Source organism: Archocentrus centrarchus, chromosome 21 (assembly GCF_007364275.1).
Source record: "Archocentrus centrarchus isolate MPI-CPG fArcCen1 chromosome 21, fArcCen1, whole genome shotgun sequence".
NCBI classification, from domain to species: domain Eukaryota; kingdom Metazoa; phylum Chordata; class Actinopteri; order Cichliformes; family Cichlidae; genus Archocentrus; species Archocentrus centrarchus.
In genome coordinates this window covers 15,091,362-15,111,022 of record NC_044366.1, presented here as the reverse complement: position 1 = coordinate 15,111,022, position 19,661 = coordinate 15,091,362, and the positions used below count along the sequence as shown (strand labels likewise).

Sequence of the window (19,661 nt, the reverse complement as noted above, 5' to 3'; positions counted from 1 at the left end):
ATTTTCAAGAAAGAATCAATGACATCTTACACTGGTGACTCTTTATAAGCTAACTGCCCATGCCGCCACTCTGTATTATAGATTTCTGCATATAAATAAATGTGTGCAAATCCAAACTGAGAGACCCTTTATTACACTGCTGTCTCTCTGCCTTTGTTTTAGAACTGCACAAATTTGCCATCAAACTGAAACTGAATATATGTAATTATATCTGTCTGTATTACATATACCTCTTTTCACAGAAACTGTGTCGTGCCCACTCTAGAACCTCCTGGGACCATCAAAGTTGGCACCACCGGTGTCAGTGATGTTGAAAGAAACTATTATACTACATGAAAAAAAAAAAAAAAAAATTATGGTAGGGTGGTTCTCAAAAGGCACCAAGGCAGATTAGGCTCTTCACAGTGGTGGTGAGTGAAGTTCAGGAAGCAGGACTCTGATAATGCCTGCTGACCCCTGCAGCCATGACTGCTGCCATTTGAACTTTGCTCCTGTTTGACTTTCAGTCATTGACCATTATCTACCCCATCACTCACTCACCATACAACCTCTGATGTTTCCAAAAAGCTGAATTTGAAAATGTGAACCTGTGACTGTGGCATTAATGGAATATCTGCACAGTATGTTGTTGTCAGTATAAAATATATTTAACTCGAAATGAATTTTACTGCAATAGTATGCAAAGCACTTTGAAACTACCCCAAACGGTGTCTTACTGTGACCTTCTAAACTCATATAATGCTTACTCTTGAACTGCCACTAATTTATTTCAAGACTTCCCCTTCAGACTTCCTAGGTGGTTGAACTTTAACCAAATCCTTAAGCGCAGATATTTAAACTGACACTGCAGCTCCCTTCAGCGCGTCCCTTTGCCCATGTTCCACCACTTCACCAAATTCAGCTGTTCGTGTATTAAAAAAAAAAAAAAAAAAAGAAAACATGGCAGTCAAAGTACAAAAAAATCCTAAAGGTAAAGTAGAGGTCGTTGTGTGTGCCATGAAACCGCTGGGTGACAGTAGGAGGCAGGCAAACTATGTGAAGAAGCACAAGCGTGCACGCAAACACACGCGTGGGGGCCTCGTGAACGCGCACGGCCGGGGCTGCTGTTGCTATGATGCAATGGCGACTGCGCCGTGGGAAGCGAGCGAGGAGTTGAATGAGTTCTCTCCACAGTTGAGGAGAGCCAGCCGCCGATAGCCAGGACGCCGTCAGTGCGGAGGAGAGACAGACCAGAGGCTGGGAGACGCTGGCAAGGCCCTGTCCCAGCACCCTACATGGAAGCACGGATCCAGGTGTGTCTGCTAGCCCCGCAGCTAGCCGTGTCATGACGTTTGGAGAAATTTCTCACACATCTGTGCGACGTTGCAGCGACACAGGAGAGGCACCAACACCCTATTTGCTCTGAGCCTGAACCAAGTGAGGTGAGGAGGAGCTGTTCTTTAATTTATAATCTTCTGGCTCGGGTCGCATTGTCCTCTCCTCACCGGGCACCAGTGGATCCATTCGTCCTTCGTGCTGGACCACCATGGCTGAGAGGAGCTCCACCGGGTTGCTGACGATGATGTTGGAGCCCACGCCGGCTGTCGCGATGACCCTGCCGGCGGAGGTCCGGGAGAAGCTGGCGGAGCTGGAGCTGGAGCTGTCTGAGGGTAAGTTGCCAACAACATGCACACAAACTACCTCAGCGAGTGGCCCAAAGCATGCGTTTTACCTGCGTGCGCTCTACGCGTTATCTACGCATGCGACAGCTATCAGAACCACCGCCCTTTATCTGTGTTTTGTACTCATGTTTGAAAATCTGCCAGCATCAGTAAAAAGCCCTCTAAAAGCCCTTCCTAAAACTGAACTTCTGCCTTAGTTTTCTTTTTATAACTGGTGGCTGCTGCGCAGGGGACTGGTCACATTAAACTAGGCTGGTCAGGACTGTTTCCCAGTTAATGAAGGCAGTGCTGAAGTTTTTAAATATCACACAGTTAGACTCCAAATATTTGATCGGGTGGCTCTGCCCTAACAGATGCACTGACACGCCCATGATAGTGATATGTGAGCGCATAACGCCAAAGGCTCTGAAAACAGCTTTTAAAAATGTATAAAGTATAAAATGTATATCCAAAACTGTCCACTTTATTAAAATGAGGGACAGTAATGGTAACAAAGACAAAAGTTAGGATCTGGATGAATTTTTGGATATTGCCGATTATTCGTTTGTTTGTTTTCATGGCTGTGCTTAGTTGCACTTGTGTGTGTGTGTGTGTGTGTGTGTGTGTGTGTGTGCGTGTGCCTGTGTGTGTGTGATCCTGAATTAGTTCTTAATTATAAAACTTAAGTAAAGGACGAGTTAGAACAAGCTAAAATCCCACCATTTCCTTAATTGTTTTGATTTTATATTCCACCTTTAGGATTTTTTTAGACCTATGATAAACCTGTAATAGTCTCCAATAAGGAGAAAGCAGTGTATTTTTAGTGGAAGTTATGTCCATAAACATTTAATTTCACTATTATACAGTGAATTAAAGCAACTTTAAACTTGAAATCAACTTGACTTTTTCATAAACAACTCCTAAACCACACTCGGCACTTGAATGATCTTTACATTGAAGTATTTCCACGTAGCTCGGCACAGAGTAAATAAAGATGGTCTTATCTTCATGTGCAGCGGTTTTGATGAAAAAGACTCTTGTTCTCACCAAGAGTTTCCATTGTTTCCTGTTAATTCAATGAGACTCATTGTTAAGCTCCACTCCTGTATTTCTCACATGGTGAAATTAGCTGAGCTGCAGCAAAGTCTGACTAATTAATGACCTACTTCAAGTCTGATTAGATTTGGAATTTGACCCCAGGGTGGGACCTCTTTTTCTGTCAACTCAGAAGAAGATGATAACTCGACAAACTGGAAAAAAAAATAATAGCATGAAGTAAAAGAAGGCTCACTGACTCTTCAAAGTCAAAGTCTGGATTGAGTCTTGTCTTCTTGCAACATTGGGCTGTGTGCAGTAGCATCACACCAGGGTTAGGAGTACACTCAAGGTGCACGCTTTGATAAGCACATTAACTGCCACCCAAACCCCCTAATGGGATAGACATGTTTTCAGGAGCAGCCACCAAACTAATCTATATCTGTCCAGTTTCCTCTTCCTGCTCTCCACATGTCACATCCTGCCATGTTGAAGCTCTGATAACTCTATCTTTTCCAGCTTTTCTTCCACTGCCCCCCCCCCCCCCCCCCATCTCACTTTCTCTTCCCACCTCTATATTGTCTCTATTTTCTCTCAGATCAAAGAAACAGAATGTCATTTATTTTTTCCCCGCTCTGCATATTTTTGTGTGCTGCTGTGAACTTTTCACCCCATGATGTTGCTTCTCGGTTGCCTCTCCTCTTGCATCTTGGCTCAGGGCTGAATAACCGACTCATTTTATTAGAAATAGACCAGAACTTGAGAGTCCTACAGGTTTCCTATCCTTTTCAATGAGCTCTTCTCTCAGGGACTTCACATCAGGCGCGTCTGTGTCTGTGGCAAGACACATCTTGATTTTTAGTATGCATGAATGTGCCAACAGTTTTGTATATGTGTGTGTGTGTGTGTGTGTGAGAGAGAGAGAAAGAGAGAGAGCACTAGCATTGTATAATTCATGAAGCTGAATAGATGTGTCATGTATGTTTTCTTAAGCAGTTTATCTGCAGCTAGTATTGAGATAGCATGAGATAATATTTCCAGTGTCAGCAGCTTAGGCCTGCTGATGTGTGAAATAAACAATCTGTGCACTCTTATTGTGGTTATAATTAAAAACTGTTTTCTCTAAAGATGCATTTTTTTCTCAGATTTTCCTGTTTTGTTTTTGTATCACAGTAGAGCACGTGCCCAAAAATGTTTTATTTCACTCTGCTGTTGTCCTCAGCTGATTTAGTTTTTGATGGAAAATGTGGTCCAAATAACTCTTTCTCTGTCCCTTTATACTGCAAATCTACAGCATACCACAGTGAGGATTTCTTATTCAGAAGGCCCATGTATTTTAATCATTTGAAAATGCTCTACAGTGTAGACTTGGGGCTTCTCTACTGAAGCAGGATAAGTGAGTACATTGACTTATTTAAACCTTGAAAACCTTTAAAGTGATAAGTGGTTTACAGTAAGTAAAAGCATCTGAAGTATCTAAAATTTTTAGCATTCCTCCATAACTTCCATGACTAAATAGGTAACATTCAAAACTTCTTCAAAACTTCTTCATAGCTGCTGGTAGCCAGATGTTGGTACTTTGAAGAAGAGCAAGGCTGATTGTTTCCACACCATTTCTGCTCTTTTTCACACGTAAACCTCTGACAGTTACAGGGGAATCATGCCTGGATATATTCCAGAGTTGTCCTTTCACACGTGTAGTATACAGCAGGAAACAGTCTGCTTCAGATGCATTTGAGGGAGCTGCCTGGTTAGAGTGCAGAAGAGGCATCATACATGGCACCCACTCGCTTGCTGTCTATACACTGGACTCTTCTCTTTTCTCACACGGGTCCTGTGGGCCATCACAGACTTTGTAGTAGAGAGAGAAGTCCAGCTAATGTTTTCTCCGACTGCCGTGTAATGTCCAGAAAAGTTCAGGCTGTGGTGCAGAAACAGCTCTACAGAAAAAAAAAAAAAAAAAGTGTGGTATCAGTCTACTCATCATTTCCAAAAAAAACATTTCATATGCCAAGTTTCTTAAAATGTTGAACTTCCAACTTTCATCCCACTCACACTATGAATCTGACTGGGAAATAGCTTTTGTGTTTTTTGGTCTTTAATCTTTATGTAGCTAGGTTTGTGAGACAGGTAGCTTTTTCAAAAACGCTGCTTCTCTTCCTACCAAATTCTACACATCGTTAGAACGGACCTGTGTTATTTCTCTGCTGACCTGGATGCAGATCAGTGGCCAAGAGATGGGGCTTAAAGGAGGGCAAGAAGACGAATGAGCCCCCATTATCTCCTGCAGGGAGGAAAGAGGGAGAAAGACGTGTCTGCTGAGTAATTCATAGGCTCACTCTATCATTCCCTGGTTTTCTGCCCTCCTCCTCTGTTTGCTCTCTAAACCCTCTGATTACAAAGTCTTTTTTAGTCCAGTGCTGCTGGTGTTTGCTGGGAAACTGCCAAACTCTTGCTTGGTCATTGCGCTCGCTTTGCCTGCTCCCTTTCAGCAAACATTTACAGAGGTGCGTGGCGAGTTTTTTTGATAGTTTAAAAGTTGTCTTACTTTTTTGTGAGTTCAGATTCATTGAAGTCATGTAGAAGTTTGGAGCTTTTTGGAAGCTCCAGCAGCACAAGTGTGGATGGTATTTTTTTTGCAAACACATAATGAAAAAGTTCTTTCTTCAGAGTCAGGCTGTCTAGTTATCTCAGTTTAACAAAACATGGTTTTCATCTGTTCTTGCTCTTATGCATATTCTAGTGTCAGTCACTGTCCTGAATTTCCCCTGAAGATCATAAAAAAATCAATGATTCATCTAATCAATTAGGTAAGGTGAATCTTAAGTCCTACAGGTAAAGAGGTGATCAGGCACAGCACTGTCATGTGGTAAAGAAATAATGAGATGGTGATGATTAAGCTCACACCTGCTTGTCAACCTCTGACACAGGCAAAAGGCTTGATGGCATAATGATCAGTGGTTTGCATCTAATTGCTGTTAATGGATAAATGTCCCACTGTGCCCCCCCCCCACACACACACACAATAGACTGAAATTTCACGTGCACCTTAAAGTAGGGCTGCACAATTAATCAATTTCAATTTCTCTCTCTACAGTCCCATTTTTACCTGACAATTCTGCTGCTTGTACTGCGTCAAAACAAGCAGCAGTAAATTTTCCCTCAACAGTAATGGCAAGACTGCATTACATCACTTGAGAAAGTGGAAACAGGCACAGAGGATAGAGACAAAACAAACGTGTCTGTGAGGGAGAACAAAATGAGCCACAGAAAGTTGCTGTTGTGGGAGATTTTTCCAATTTCCCAGATGATTGTAAGTGTCAAAAGCACACATTGTAGCTACACTGACATACATGTTGGAGTGCACGAGGGAACTGGATGAGAGTTAGTCAGCTGGGACAGGCTCCAGCCCCCCGCAGCCCAGACTTGGATAAGTGGTTTAGAAAATGGACGGATGGATTGCAGTTATGGCTTCCAGCATTTATGAAACAATAAAACTGAGATAAAACAATTATTTTCTGCATTCTTTTTTTTGCAGTGGTGCTTTCATTTTGCTCTTTACTGTGGTTTCATCTTTCTCTAAAAAAAAACCCCAAAAAAGCTAAAACCTCCAACTCTCTCCCCTACAATCTGTGAGAGGTTTCATTTAGCTTGAGACAACATGACAAAAAGAAAAGTCCAGTAAGGAACAAAAATGCAATAACTGCGATCCCAGTGTGGACCAAAATAATTGCAATGAAAATTTTTGCCATAATTGGGCAGCCCTACAGTAGCATGCCATAATGTATCTGAATCATGGTCAGAAGCCTGTATACTGGATACTGGGTGTGTAGAATGAGTAGCTTTGGTGGTCAGCACTTTTGTAGAAAAGCTCTTTGGAAAGTATGAGTGTACAGGAAACCCCTGTGAGTTGGCTTGCAGATTTTGTTAAGGAAAGACCACTCACTGAGGGGAGAGACCACTTAATTCTCCTGAGTCATAGCCTACTGTGGTCACTTGTGGTCTCACGTCCCAACTCATGAAGAAAGAAACAGAAATTCAGCCTATTGTTGAGCAGAGCCAAACATCTGATGAATATGGGATCACATTGTATGTCAAAAGCTTTGAGAACATGTAGGATTTGGGGCGATTAGAGGGCTTTGTACACGGTTCCTGGTTTGCTCTGTAATAGGATCCAAAGGAGAAAAAATGTTGAGCTTTGGAGCGATCTAGCAGGTTGCGGCGGCTGCTCCAACATCCAGCTCGTGGATAGAGAGGCAGCTTTGCTTTTGCTGTGCCCCTGCCATGGTGGAGCATGAAACGTGGTGGGTCATAAATATTTCACGGGTGTGCCTCAGAGCAAAGCAGAGCTTTAGATTCTCCTGCTGCTCTCGTATACAGACTTGCCCGTATGTGCCAGTCTGTGCACATGTAACTGCGCACATGTTTGCTTTTTGGTTCATTTGCTTTCAGTTTGTGTCTCTGAACGCTTTGTCGAGGTGGTCCTTTCCATTTATGGGATGCAAACCACAGAGCTGTGTTTTGCATTTAACCCAACAATGATCCACAGAAGCCGCTATTGTCCTGCCAGTTTACTTTGTTGCTCTCTACTGTAGGTCCTCGCTTTTATTTTTTATTTTTTATAGTACTGCTCAGCATCCTGACTCTCTTTTATGGGATCCATGAATATTTAATGGATACAGTGTGTGAATGTAATATCTAAAATATGACTTTTTTCCTCCATTCCTTTATTCAACTGTGGATGAGTATATCTAGTAAAGTCTTCAGCAGCACTGTAATTTTGGTGTCACTTTGTTTTTTTTATGCTTCCAGTTTTTATAAGTGCAACTAATGATTATTAATAACAGTTGATACAATTGTGACAGTTGCAGTCGACTAATAACATTTTCATATTGTGAAGTTTTGCTATTCATTGTTTTAAATTCCCACCTATTTTTGCATCCCTGTGGAAGTATTTCGGGGCTTTTGGCTTTTAAAGTTTGTTTTGACACACTTTTTGCTCTCTGTAAGCATTCAGCAAATCTCTCCAGTGAGATTCTTTGATTCTTGTAACAGATTCAACCATAAAATGATACTAACTTATTGGTGCTGTTTCAACAGTGTTTTATTGCATGTGAATAAAAATAATGTCAGAAACTGCTGATTTTGGTCACACTGTGAAACCAGTTTACAGTATGGAGCTTGTTACCTTCAGCTGTACTGTCCAGTATATGTTGAAATAAAGAATAAAGAGGGGTACCCCTGTTTTATTTTTCAAAAAACTAAATTGATGAGTGTTTCTTGCAGTTTTAGAGAAACATCAGAGATCTCATCAGAGAGAGAGAGAGAGAGAATGTGGCACTCCAAGAATCATGTTGGCGCAATCCTTAACATCAAAGTGGCCAAAAAGCCAATCAGCAGCTGAAATGAAAGGTATTTGAGCCCATTGAGTTGTTGCACGTGGCACATGGACACAGCTGAAATGATAGTTTTAACTATGGGGTGGAATGGATCTCTATTTGCTGTTGTAATGAATTAGGTAAGTGTACTTGTCATATTCAGTGCTCTGGTGGCATGAACCAGTGACCTTGATTGTGTCTGCAGTGCTCCCTGCAATGTGGATGAAGCCATTGTGTTGTTTAACTTTCTACATGCACATTTGAAGTATAACTTGTTTTTTTAATCTGGTTTGACTGGTGATACTATTAATTCAGAAAGCTCGGATAACTGGCTGGAGGCAGTTCTAGAAGGACTTAGCTTACATTTTTGTATGGGTATATCTCAGATTACGAGGCTGAAAAATCAAAGACCCAAATCACTGGACCTTTGCAATGGCCAGTGCTCATTAATTTTGCCATTACTTAACAGAACTTGATTATGAAATAGAGGCTGTGTTATACTTCCACTGAAAAGCGCTGCTCAGCTGGCTCCTACTCCACGTGCTGGATACAGTATGCTGTATGTTTCTCTTTGTTTTTCTGTTGTCCCAAGTGTCCTGCTGTTGTGTTCCCTTTTTATATCATGTCACTATACAATAAGAACATTTGTTTTTTTCTGCCCAGTTCCACTGCCTACATAGCCGTGTGACACGACGACAGTGAAAATATGGTTTCAGCCTCCAGCCAGGACACCATCCTGTTTCCTCCTGCCACAGTGATACCACTGAGCTCTACAGTCAGCCAGAGGCTGTGTTTAGAAGCACGACTCACTGTGAAAATTTGACTAGATATAAAGGTGTGTTCTGTACTAGTACCTTGAGTTCAGAATGACTTCCTTTGTTTAATGTGTGGCAGATATTGTGTCTTTGGTGCTATCGGTGACTCAGTGTATGTGTCCTTGCTGCAGGAGAGATGGCAATGTGCAATAGAAAGCAGGGCAGTGCAGCAGGCACTGGTGCCAGGGAGATCTGCTGACCAAACAAGCTGCATGCCTTACTTCAAGGACACGTTGCAATTTTCATGCTCTGTCCACTGGATTCTTCTGCCCAAAAAAAGCTTTTGTTATGCCTCAGTCAGCTTTCTGGTGTGAAGTCTTTCCTGCCAATTCACCTATCTGTCTGTGGGTGAGTGTGTTCGATTCCTCACCTGGTGAAGGAACTGGCTTCACCCCTCCCCCACCCCCAGTGTGTCCTCATCAGGTGGCTGTTATCTTCCAAAATGCTGTGAATTAAACTTCCAGAAGCTAAAGAATTTTCCTTCACCAGAACATAGTGTTCACAGCACTTGCACTGCAGTGTTTTCAAGGTGCAAAGTGAATTGCTTGCAGAGTATTGAACGGGGTGCAGGGCTGAGGTCAGTGAGCTGTGTAAAAAGCCTTTGTACTGTATAAAGTTATTCAGAGCCCAAGGTGAAATCATTAGTTCATCCACAGTCTTTCATCTCTTGCCATTTTATTTTATCTGAATTCTTCTTGCTTAATATTTGACTTCTGCATTTGCAGCTGAATATATTCATAACACGTTGGCAGACAACAGAGGAATACTTATAACTTACCCGTACACCCTTTCATACATTCACTGTGTATATCAGCTGCCTCTGTTAAAATCTTCTGACAGACCGTCAGCACCGCTGCATCTCATGTACTGTGCTCATCAACCCCCTTATGAAGACAGAAGCTAATGAGTGGAGTGGAGTATGTCAGGTGATATTTTAGTCACGCAATTATAAGGAGTCTTTTGTAGTGGCTGCAAATGTGAAAGCACTTTCTGCATTTTCTTTTTCTTTTTTCTTTTTTTTTTGAGCTCGTCAGATGGTGCTGACGGTAGCGCTGTTTGAAATTCCACGTAAATTGTTATATGTGCTGTCGGCACACATACCAGCTTCTTTTGACTCTGGTTGGGAGCCTACAGAGCTCAACCTACATAGCATGACAGCATCACGTGGAGTCTGCTGGACTCAGACAACAAGTAGACCTCAATAACAGAAATGAGGAAGGACAACAAAGGGTAACTTGTTTAGAAACTCTGCCTTACGTGCAGCACATAGGCTGTTCATAAAATGTCAAATTTTGATTTTGTGTCTGTTTGTTGTCAAGAGTGATGCCCAATTATATACCTCTGGCTATAGTTTAGTGTGGATTTTTTTTTTTTTTTTTTTTAAACTTTGATGTTGGAATAAAAGTTAATGAGAGATGTCTGAAAAGTCCATAAACAAGTTCTGATTTTCCTTTTCTCCTTGTTCACTCAATGTCTAGACCTACTCAGGTGTGATGTGCTGATCAAAGACAAACAGAGCCCTTTGTAGCAGCAGCCGGCTGCATTGTGAGTCTTCGTGGTGAAAAACAAACATACCGAAAATGTGGGGAATGTGCTGTGACCTATCAACTTAACCGTGAGGAGAGGGCTTTCCAAATCCCTACCACTGCTGGAGGGCACAGCTACATACAGCAAAAAAGAAGGTTAGCATAGCAGGTTGTCCCAGCCTTTTAAAAGAATAAGACCAGTTATCCCCTCTTCTTTTCTTCGTTGCCTTAGGTGTCCCAGCGGAATATAAGAGGGAAGGAACAAAGAAGGAACGAGCAAGCTTGTTTCATTTCTTTTTTTATTGTTGGGGCTAAAGGCAGGCTTTTTTTAGACGTAAAACTTAACTTGGCAGACTCGGCTCACATACCAGAAAATGTGTTTTCAGTCTGTTTGCTTCAAGCAGGCAGACAGTTTTAGGTGAGCTCTGCTGCTGTGTCTCTCCAGAGACTCCTCAGCATGGAACTGTAGCCAGAAAGAAAGCAGGGATGCAAAGCGAGGGCAAGTCAGGACGGCGTTTAAAGGTCCTAAGGCATAACTGACGAAATATGGGGACTCCTACATTTGATAATTACTAACTGGTGTCTGTAAGCAATAAATTGTAAATTATCGTAATAAAATTCAAGTTATTTTTTAATGAGGCTTTTTTTTTTTTTTTTTGGCTTAGGGTTGTAAACGGTGCATTTCATCGCATGGGATGTAATATCTGCTGCATGGGTGCTTAGAATCAAAACAAACACACTGTTCTAAGATAGTGGGGAGATATAATGTCAGCTAACATAATGCTGACTACTATCTTACCATTAAATAAGTTGACTTACACTACAGCTACTGTAGATAATGTTATTTGGTGAACTTAGCAGCCTAGTGCTGTTATCTAAGGTAAAAAAAAAAAATCATAGAATAAATAACTGTATGAGCACTTTGAATGTTGTAAAAATGGATGCATTATCTTCTGGTGCTTACCATGTTTTACAAGAAGTTATAGCATCTAAACAGGGATGGGATCGGTTTGAACATTGGTGGAGTCATGTGGGGCAAAGTCATCAGTTTGACATATTGTACCTTTTAAGAGCTAGTGCATAGTTCACTTAAAGCACCTGAAGCAAAAGAAATGGGTTTTGGCATTGGAAAAAAGTTTCCCTTCCAATTCTGTATTGTAACAGTGTGGAGGAGCAGCTGAAGTGAAAACAAAACAAACAAAATGTGAGCCAGTTAGTTGCTAAATCCTCATAATACCAACTCAGATAAGATAAGAAAAGTCATGAGATTGTAATAAAGGCCCTGGGGTGACCACAGTCATTTGTAAAAGAAAACAAAGGCAAATTCAGGGTTTTCTAAAGGTTTTCAGAGGGCTTTTCTGGATTCTGGGGGGTTGAAACAATTCCAGATATGTTTAGTGTTTTTTTTGTTTTGTTTTGATTTTTGTGTGTTTTTTCATGTTTTTAATAATTTAGAAAAAAAAAAGCTCTGACCCTTATTGTGCTTGGACAGGTGACCTCTGGACTTGCCTCTGGACCCTTTGGGGGCTAGCAGGCTGAAGCATCCAGGGTTCAGTTGTCTTTCAGGACACATATGTATGCTTGATTGGAGTTTGGGGTTTTTGTTCTTTTTCTAGAGCTGTTCCTGACAAATCAAATTTCTAGCTTAGCTAGCATCTAACTAGGAGAGAAATGGTTATAATTGTAGTCCATCTGTGTGACAAGCCTTTAAGAGCATGTTCCTTTTTCCATACGAAGAGGTGACAGGCAAAGGAGTCTGAAGCAAAGGGAAGCTTTTTGGATTTATAAATTACAGCCACTAAATATTCTGGCTTAAATTAAGACTTTTTTAACTTGTCTTTGAAGATGCATTTGTGTTGTCTTGTTTGATGGTAAAGATTCCTCCTATTGGTGGAATATTCCAGTTTTAGTGTCCTAGGTGGAATCTTACCACTAGGTCCCTATCAGTGGAACACCACTAAGAGCCAGTGTGGCGTGTGTGCAGAAACATGTTTTTTTTAGAATTTAAACATTAAACATGACCATGCCATGAGACTAAAGGGATTTAAAGTTTTATTTGTAAAGGAGTGCGTTGGAGTTCTTTGACACTTGAAATGTCTTTAGTTGTGAAATGGTCTGCATTATTTATATCTTCTCTCTATCTGCTGAAGCTGTTGTTTACAGGAATTACTCCCTGCCAGGAAAAGTTTGTGCATCATTTATCTTTTTTGTTGACATTTATCTCATCTATGCGTGCGACTTGTAATACAAGTCTGTGTGTATGAGTAGAAGGTACGGAAATATGTCAGATAGAGAGTGTGAAGTGAGTGTTTATCACATACCAATCACACAGGCATTCATTTAAGCACTGATTGACAGCTTGTTTAAGCCACCTCTTTGTTCTGTGTGTGTGTGTGTGTGTGTGTGTGTGTGAGAGAGAGTGTGCACACACAAAACATTCAATCTGATATGTCGCCCAAATACCTTTTCACATTCATTCAACTTAATACCGGTGCTGTAATACTCTGCTCCCCGCAAATAGGTTGTTTACAACCTTGTTGTCGTTGCTTGGGTTATTAGTAGAAAAGATAGCCACAGCTACTAAGATGAAACCTAAGTTATAATAAGCTGAAAGGTTAATGATCAGGTAATGACATGATGATGATAACAACAATAATGTACAGTAGATTCTTGTAATAGGTTCAAATCAGTGGAGACATCCTTCCTGCTGCTGAATGAACTGACATAACCACCTGCTGCAAATCAAACACATCTTGAGAGAGGCTGAGACAATGAGAGTTTTAACTCCAGCTTTAAACCTCTAAATATCAGCTTCCTCTGTGAAACACACCTCAGCTTTGAAATAACACAATAAAAAGTTGTGATGGTGGGGAAAAAAACTACTGTCCCGCCTCTCCCAAAAACTTCTAAAGATGAGCCAGTAAACGGTTTCTTTATCAAAGGAGAATTACAGCTTCTTACTAAGTCTATGTTTGGCCTTGTATCAACAAGGCTTATCTATATAGTAACTGTATTTCTTTGTAACTAAAGATAACAGTAGTTTTTCTGTAAATTTGCTGTGCTTTTAAAGTTTTTTTGTTTTTTTTTTAAATAGTCAGCTAGTACTTATTATTAAAAGGAGGTTGGACGCAATCTCCATTCCTGAGTAATGATGTATCAGTTTGGTCTTATTCTGTGTGAGTTCAAAGTCGAAACTAATCAGTGTGATAGTTTCTCTGCCACTAACAGATTTTTTACTGATACTGAGCTCAAAGTGGAGGGTGGATTTTACTCTGAAGAACCTTTCTGAGCTATTATTTATACAGCGTCAAATCACAACAGCAGTTGCCCCAAGGCACTTTAGATCGTAAGGTAAAAGACCCTACAATAATTACAGAGAAAACCCAAACAATCAAACTATGAGTGAGCACTTGGTGACAGTGGGAAGGAAAAACTTCCGGCAGAACCAGGCTCAGAGAGGGGTAGCCATCTGCTGTGACCGGTTGGAGGTGAGATGAGGGAGACAGGACAAAAGACATGCTGTGGAAGAGAGGCAGATATTAATAATAACTAATGATTAAATGCTGAGTGGTGTATTAAGGCATAGCAATTTAAAGGGCTGAGTGAAGAAGAAACATTCCCTGCATCATGGGTATCCCCCCAGCAGCCTAGGCCGATTACAGTGTAACCAAGGGATGGTTCAGGGTCACCTGATTGAGCCAGAACTATAAGTTTTATAAAAAAAGAAAATTTTTAAGCCTAATCTTAAAAATAGAGAGGTTGTCTGTCTCTTGAATCTAAACTGGAAGCTGGTTCCACAGAAGAGGGGCATGAAAGCTTATGGGGGCTTCCTCCCAGTTTACTTTTAAATACCCTAGGAACCACAAGTAAGCCAGCAGTCTGATAGCAAAGTGTTCTATTGAGGTGATACGGTACTATGAGGTCTTTAAGATAGGGCCTGATTGTTCCAGACCTTGTATTGTATGTGAGATAAATACATTTAAATGAACAGATGTCTGGAAACACTTTGTCCATACTGATGTTATACCAGTATAGCGTGAGTCTAGATACCAGTGCTAATGTGCACTGATGTGGTGTCTGACTGCTCTGAAATAAAACTTTTGGTGTTTGGAGTTTTGGTGATTGCCACCACACCCTGGAAATATTGAATACACTCTCCTCGGTGTTATGCGTGGAATCCCAGGCACTTTCGGATGAACAATGACATGGATACAACTTTAAGCTGACTTGTAATCTAATATAACACACACATATAACACACGTCATTACTCACAAGATTCCTGACATTGAGGTCGCAGTCCTCAGCAGACTGTGGGTAATGCTCGTGGCTGTGGTCCCATAACATGTTTGTCCGACTCGCCCCGCGATGACAGGTGAAGCTCAGTTGTTACATGTTGATTCTCATATGTCTGGTCTCGATTAAGGGCACTCCCGCTCCTTTGTCCACTTTGACTGCTGGCCAAGAAACTAATTACACAACCCCATATAAAGCACCCTGTTCCCCTCTCTGTTACAGCTGCAGTTTTGGTTGTCTATTATTGAAATTTTTAGTTTCGTGCGCTCAGATGCTACACAGATGTTGTGGCTGCTAGACATGAATTACATCAGGACCTTTTTCCCACTTAACCTGCATAACATTACATGTGGCTGCATAGCACAATAATGAAGCATTACCAGTTTCTTTTTCCCTGTAGTTGTTTGTTTTTAAAGTTGTTTAAAGACTTGTCATACTTCTCTCAGTCATAAGAATCAAAACAGGTGTTAGATTTGTTGTCACGATGATAAATAGGACCCCGAGTATACTGTACATGCCGGCTCTTTCCTGTCATTAGCTAAGCGAATCACTCAAGTCTCCTCAGCCAACAAATGGCAGATAGCTGCTGGCAGGCTCTGCTTGTATGTGAAGCGCCTGACGACACACTTTGTCTGCAGCCTCCATTTGTGTGGTATGTGAGTGAGTAAGCCACATGACCTGAAAATCAGACGGCTAACCCATGACAGATTTGGTGGTGCTGCTGCTGCTGCTTCCTTGTCCGCTGCTTGTTATCTAATTCGATAAGACAAACTAAATTTGATTTTACTCTTGTCAGGCTGGGTCTATATTTAGCAACCGGGACATTAAATCACACTACTCTGATAACCTGGTGACTTTATTTGATGCAGAAAGAGGACAGGAGTAAGAACTGGAGTTTTTATGGTTTTTGTGGGGTTTTTTAAAATTTTTTCTTCAGTGCTTGAACTTTTATTTAGTTTTCTTTCTTTTTGTCTTTCTTTTTTCTTTTTAAACAATGTGGTTTACTTTCAGTTAGTTTCCAGAGTGGGTTTGCTGGTTATTTATTTTTTTGTTTCGTAACAAAAGGGGGGATTTCTGGCGGTTGTCACAGGGAGAATTTAAGAAGATCAGAATAGGTATTACATTACAAAACCAACACTTTTTGAACGCAGCTGACTCAGTCATGTAGGCATTACTGTCTCCATAAACATATGCAGCAGCTCATTTTTTTATGCTGGTTGCAGGGACAAATTTAACCAAATTGCCAAAGACTAAAACTTGTCATTTCTTGTATATTTTTTGTTTTGTTTTGCAAGTATAGTTTTGCTTATATTTCACCAGTCTCATTTAAAAAAAAATTCCAGATAGAAAAAAAAAAAAAAAAACTTCTTTCACACTTAGTTTTAGTTAACTCGAGACACATTTCTGCACAGCTGCCATCCAAATGGGGGAACTTTCACAACAAAGGTCTGCTTGAGTGGGAAGATCATGCCAACTAAAGCTGAATTATGCAGTTCCTGCTAGTTCTAAACCTGTGCACCTCCTCGAGTCATCCCTTTAACAGTTCAGTTTTTTAAATTGTAAATATTTTAATTTGCTAGTTTTGCCCTTTTCTGTGTTATAATAATTAAGCAGTTAATGCTCAACTACAGAAACTCAATAATAGTTATATTGAGCAAGCTGCTGAAAATGTCTCAAAAATATGAAAAAGTCACTGAGGGAAGATAGTTTCTATTTAAAGATGACCTTTAATTCCATTCCATTCCATTTTTAGACCTTAAATCCAAGTCAAATCTATAAAAAGAGCTGTATTTTCATATCTGTGTTCAAACATTCAAAGAGAAGGCGAAAGAGTAGAGGACTAGGGACGTAGGGAAAAAAAAAAAATCACAAGACCTGGATTTACATTTTCCCCACAGAAAGACTTGAAGTGTGTTGGACCCAGTGGAAATCTACATTTGTTAATCATTCATATAATTATCTTTTAACCTGCTTGTGCCTGGGTTATGTGCTTTGCAACACATACTAAGACAAGGAACACTACAATTACAGGAAACGGCACTATATGAAAGTTTTCTTTTTTTTTAATGGATGACAGAGCAGTGATTATTATAGTTATCCTGATATAATAAATACTTTGTGGAGCTCTTTAGATGAAGATTCACTGAGACCAGTTGCAGTGTTTTCAGCATATTCATGTGTCACTTTTTTTTTTTTTTTTTGTAGTTACATAAGATCAAACCTCACTCTGTAAGCAGAAAGAGCAGGAGAAGTGCCGAAACACCCTATTTTCTTGATAGAATATATATATATATATATATATATATATATATTTTATTAATACTTACTATTTAAAGGGGAACTATTATGCTTCTTACTCATTTTACTCATACTAAACATGGCCAGATAAATAAATAAATAGTAAGGTCAGCATATATTAGCCACAAGCTCAGGCTTAGGAGTGCGCTAAACACTTGGTTTCTGACAGTTTTTTCTACTTTTACTCTGTATGGTGTTAGTGAGGGCACATATTTTTAATATGGTAATCTGAGGCATGTAGTTCTGGCTGTGAGCTCAGAAAATTATATTTACAATGGGTAGCTGATCAGAAGAAAGTTATTTTAAAGAGACAGTAGCTGAAACTCCTTCTTTCAGACAGTGGATGAACTGAGGGTCTACACCAAGGCCAGGTATAAGATATATATATATGTATAAGAATTGCATATATGCACATATTAAACAAATATGTAGGACTGCTTTTTTGCACTTGCGCAATATCTATTATCTATTAGCCTGTCTCAGAATGATGCTGAAAAGCTAATTCATGCATTTATTTCTTCTAGGCTGGACTATTGTAATTCATTATTATCAGGCTGTCCTAAAAGCTCCCTGAAAAGCCTTCAGCTGATCCAAAATGCTGCAGCCAGAGTACTGACAGGGACTAGAAAGAGAGAGCAGATTTCTCCCATATTGGCTTCTCTTCATTGGCTCCCTGTTAAATCTAGAATAGAATTTGAAATCCTTCTCCTCACATACAAGGTCTTGGATAATCAGGCCCCATCTTATCTTAAAGACCTCATTGTACCGTATCACCCCAATAGAGCACTTCGCTCTCAGACTGCTGGCTTACTTGTGGTTCCTAGGATACTTAAGAGTGGAATGGGAGGCAGAGCCTTCAGCTTTCAGGCCCCTCTTCTGTGGAAACAGAAACCCATTTTGGATTCGGAAGCTAGGCGTCCTCTCTCTTTTTAAGATTAGGCTTAAAACTTTCCTTTTTGATAAAGCTTATAGTTTGGGCTGGATCAGGTGACACTGAACCATCCCTTATTTATGCTGCTGTAGACCTAGGCTGCTGGGGGGGGGGGCTCCCATGATGCAGGGAGTGTTTCTTTTCATTCACCTCTTTTCATTCTGTTTATACACCACTCAGCATTTAATCATTAGTTATTATTAATCATTAGTTATTAATCTCTGGCTCTCTTCCACATCATGTCTTTTGCCCTGTGTCTCCCTCCCCTCAGGTCCAACCGGTTGCAGCAGATGACTGCCCCTCCCTGAGCCTATTGCAGCCTACACTGTAAGAGGCCTAGGCTGCTGGGGGATTCCCATGATGCAGGGAATATTTCTTCTTCACTCAGCTTCACTCTATATGCGTTAAGACACTACCCAGCATTTAATCATTAGTTATTATTAATATCTGCCTTTTTTCCATAGCATGTCTTTTGTCCTGTCTCCCTTATCTCACCTCCAACCAGTCACAGCAGGTGGCTGCCCCTCCCTGAGCCTGGTTCTGCTGGAGGTTTCTTCCTGTTAAAAGGGAGTTTTTCCTTCCCACTGTCACCAAGTGCTTGCTCATAGGGGGTCGTTTTGACCATTGGGTTTTCTCTCTAATTATTGTAAGGTCTTCACCTTACAATATAATGTGCCTTGAGGCGACTGTTTGTTGTGAAATTAACATTGTTTTGTATATAGTTGTAAAAAAAACATCACTAGTGGCTAGATCTTTTTATTTTTATTAACCAAAGGGCCTAAACTTTCTAAGAGATAACTGGAGCACCTAAATCTACTCCATGGATCATCACTTTAATCCTCTGTAAAGAATTGTCTACAGGCTCCAGCAGGGTCCCATAAGGCCTTGACTCCTGACCCACTGTTACATTTGCTGCACTAGGAAGGGTGTTTTATCTCCTGTCAGCTGTAGAAGATAAATGATAAAGGCTGACACAAAAATTCAGCTGAGCTACCATCAATCTGCAGTTTTCTGTGGGGTAAAAGGAACTGGACGCTGGCTGGTGCTCTAGGTAGTCTGGCTTGATGGTCATACGGGACCCCTGCTCTGCTCTTTTTTTTTTTTTCCGTGTGTGTGCAGATAAAAATATACACAGATACTTCTTCCCTTGAGTCACACAGTCTGTTGGTTGATTTAGGCGTGAGTTTGGCCCCTGGCTCACATGTGTATGAGGATAAGTGCAAAAGCAGACCCTATACTGGACGTCTTGTCTGGGTCTCTGTGGAACTGACCATTTATTCTGGTTCTTTGCCTTTTTTTCCCCTGTGAGGTCTGGTGGAGAGCGCTGGAGAGTGCTGCTCTCAGTGAAAAATGCTGTTACAAGACTTAGCCAGGAAAAGAGTTTGTTTTCGTCTTTGGAATTAGCTCCACTTGTTTTTGAAGTATCAGCTCACAAGTTAAGCCCCACCCTTAGCAATCCAATACTGGTTCCACAAATAAGGAATATTTTGTCTGGTGCAATGGACTGGTATTTATTAATTGCATTTTTGGGGCTGTTTATTTTGAAACAATATGTTACAGAAGTTCATGCATTCCTGTGGTGAGTTAGAGAATCTTTTGGCTTGATCCTCAAGATTAGTCAGTAATTCCAGAGGTTTGAATTGAACCTATTTACACCATGTGCATGGGATTGTTTACTGTATGAAAGCAGTTGGCGCATACATGATACAATCTTTCACTTAAAACATGCTACCACTATTGCTAA

The 19,661-nt window shown here is 40.6% G+C and overlaps 1 protein-coding gene across 3 annotated transcripts in view; it reads left to right on the top strand.

Annotated features, from left to right (window-relative positions):
* Positions 1–1,106: 1,106 nt before the first annotated feature.
* The window catches only part of dip2a (disco-interacting protein 2 homolog A), an 89,826-nt gene continuing 71,271 nt past the window's right edge, over positions 1,107–19,661 (top strand). For all 3 annotated transcript variants that reach the window (XM_030757392.1, XM_030757391.1, XM_030757390.1), the window contains exon 1: positions 1,107–1,649. In XM_030757392.1, coding sequence (XP_030613252.1) covers positions 1,526–1,649 — 124 coding nt within the window. In that variant the 5' untranslated portion in view covers positions 1,107–1,525. The remainder of the gene's footprint in view (positions 1,650–19,661) is intronic.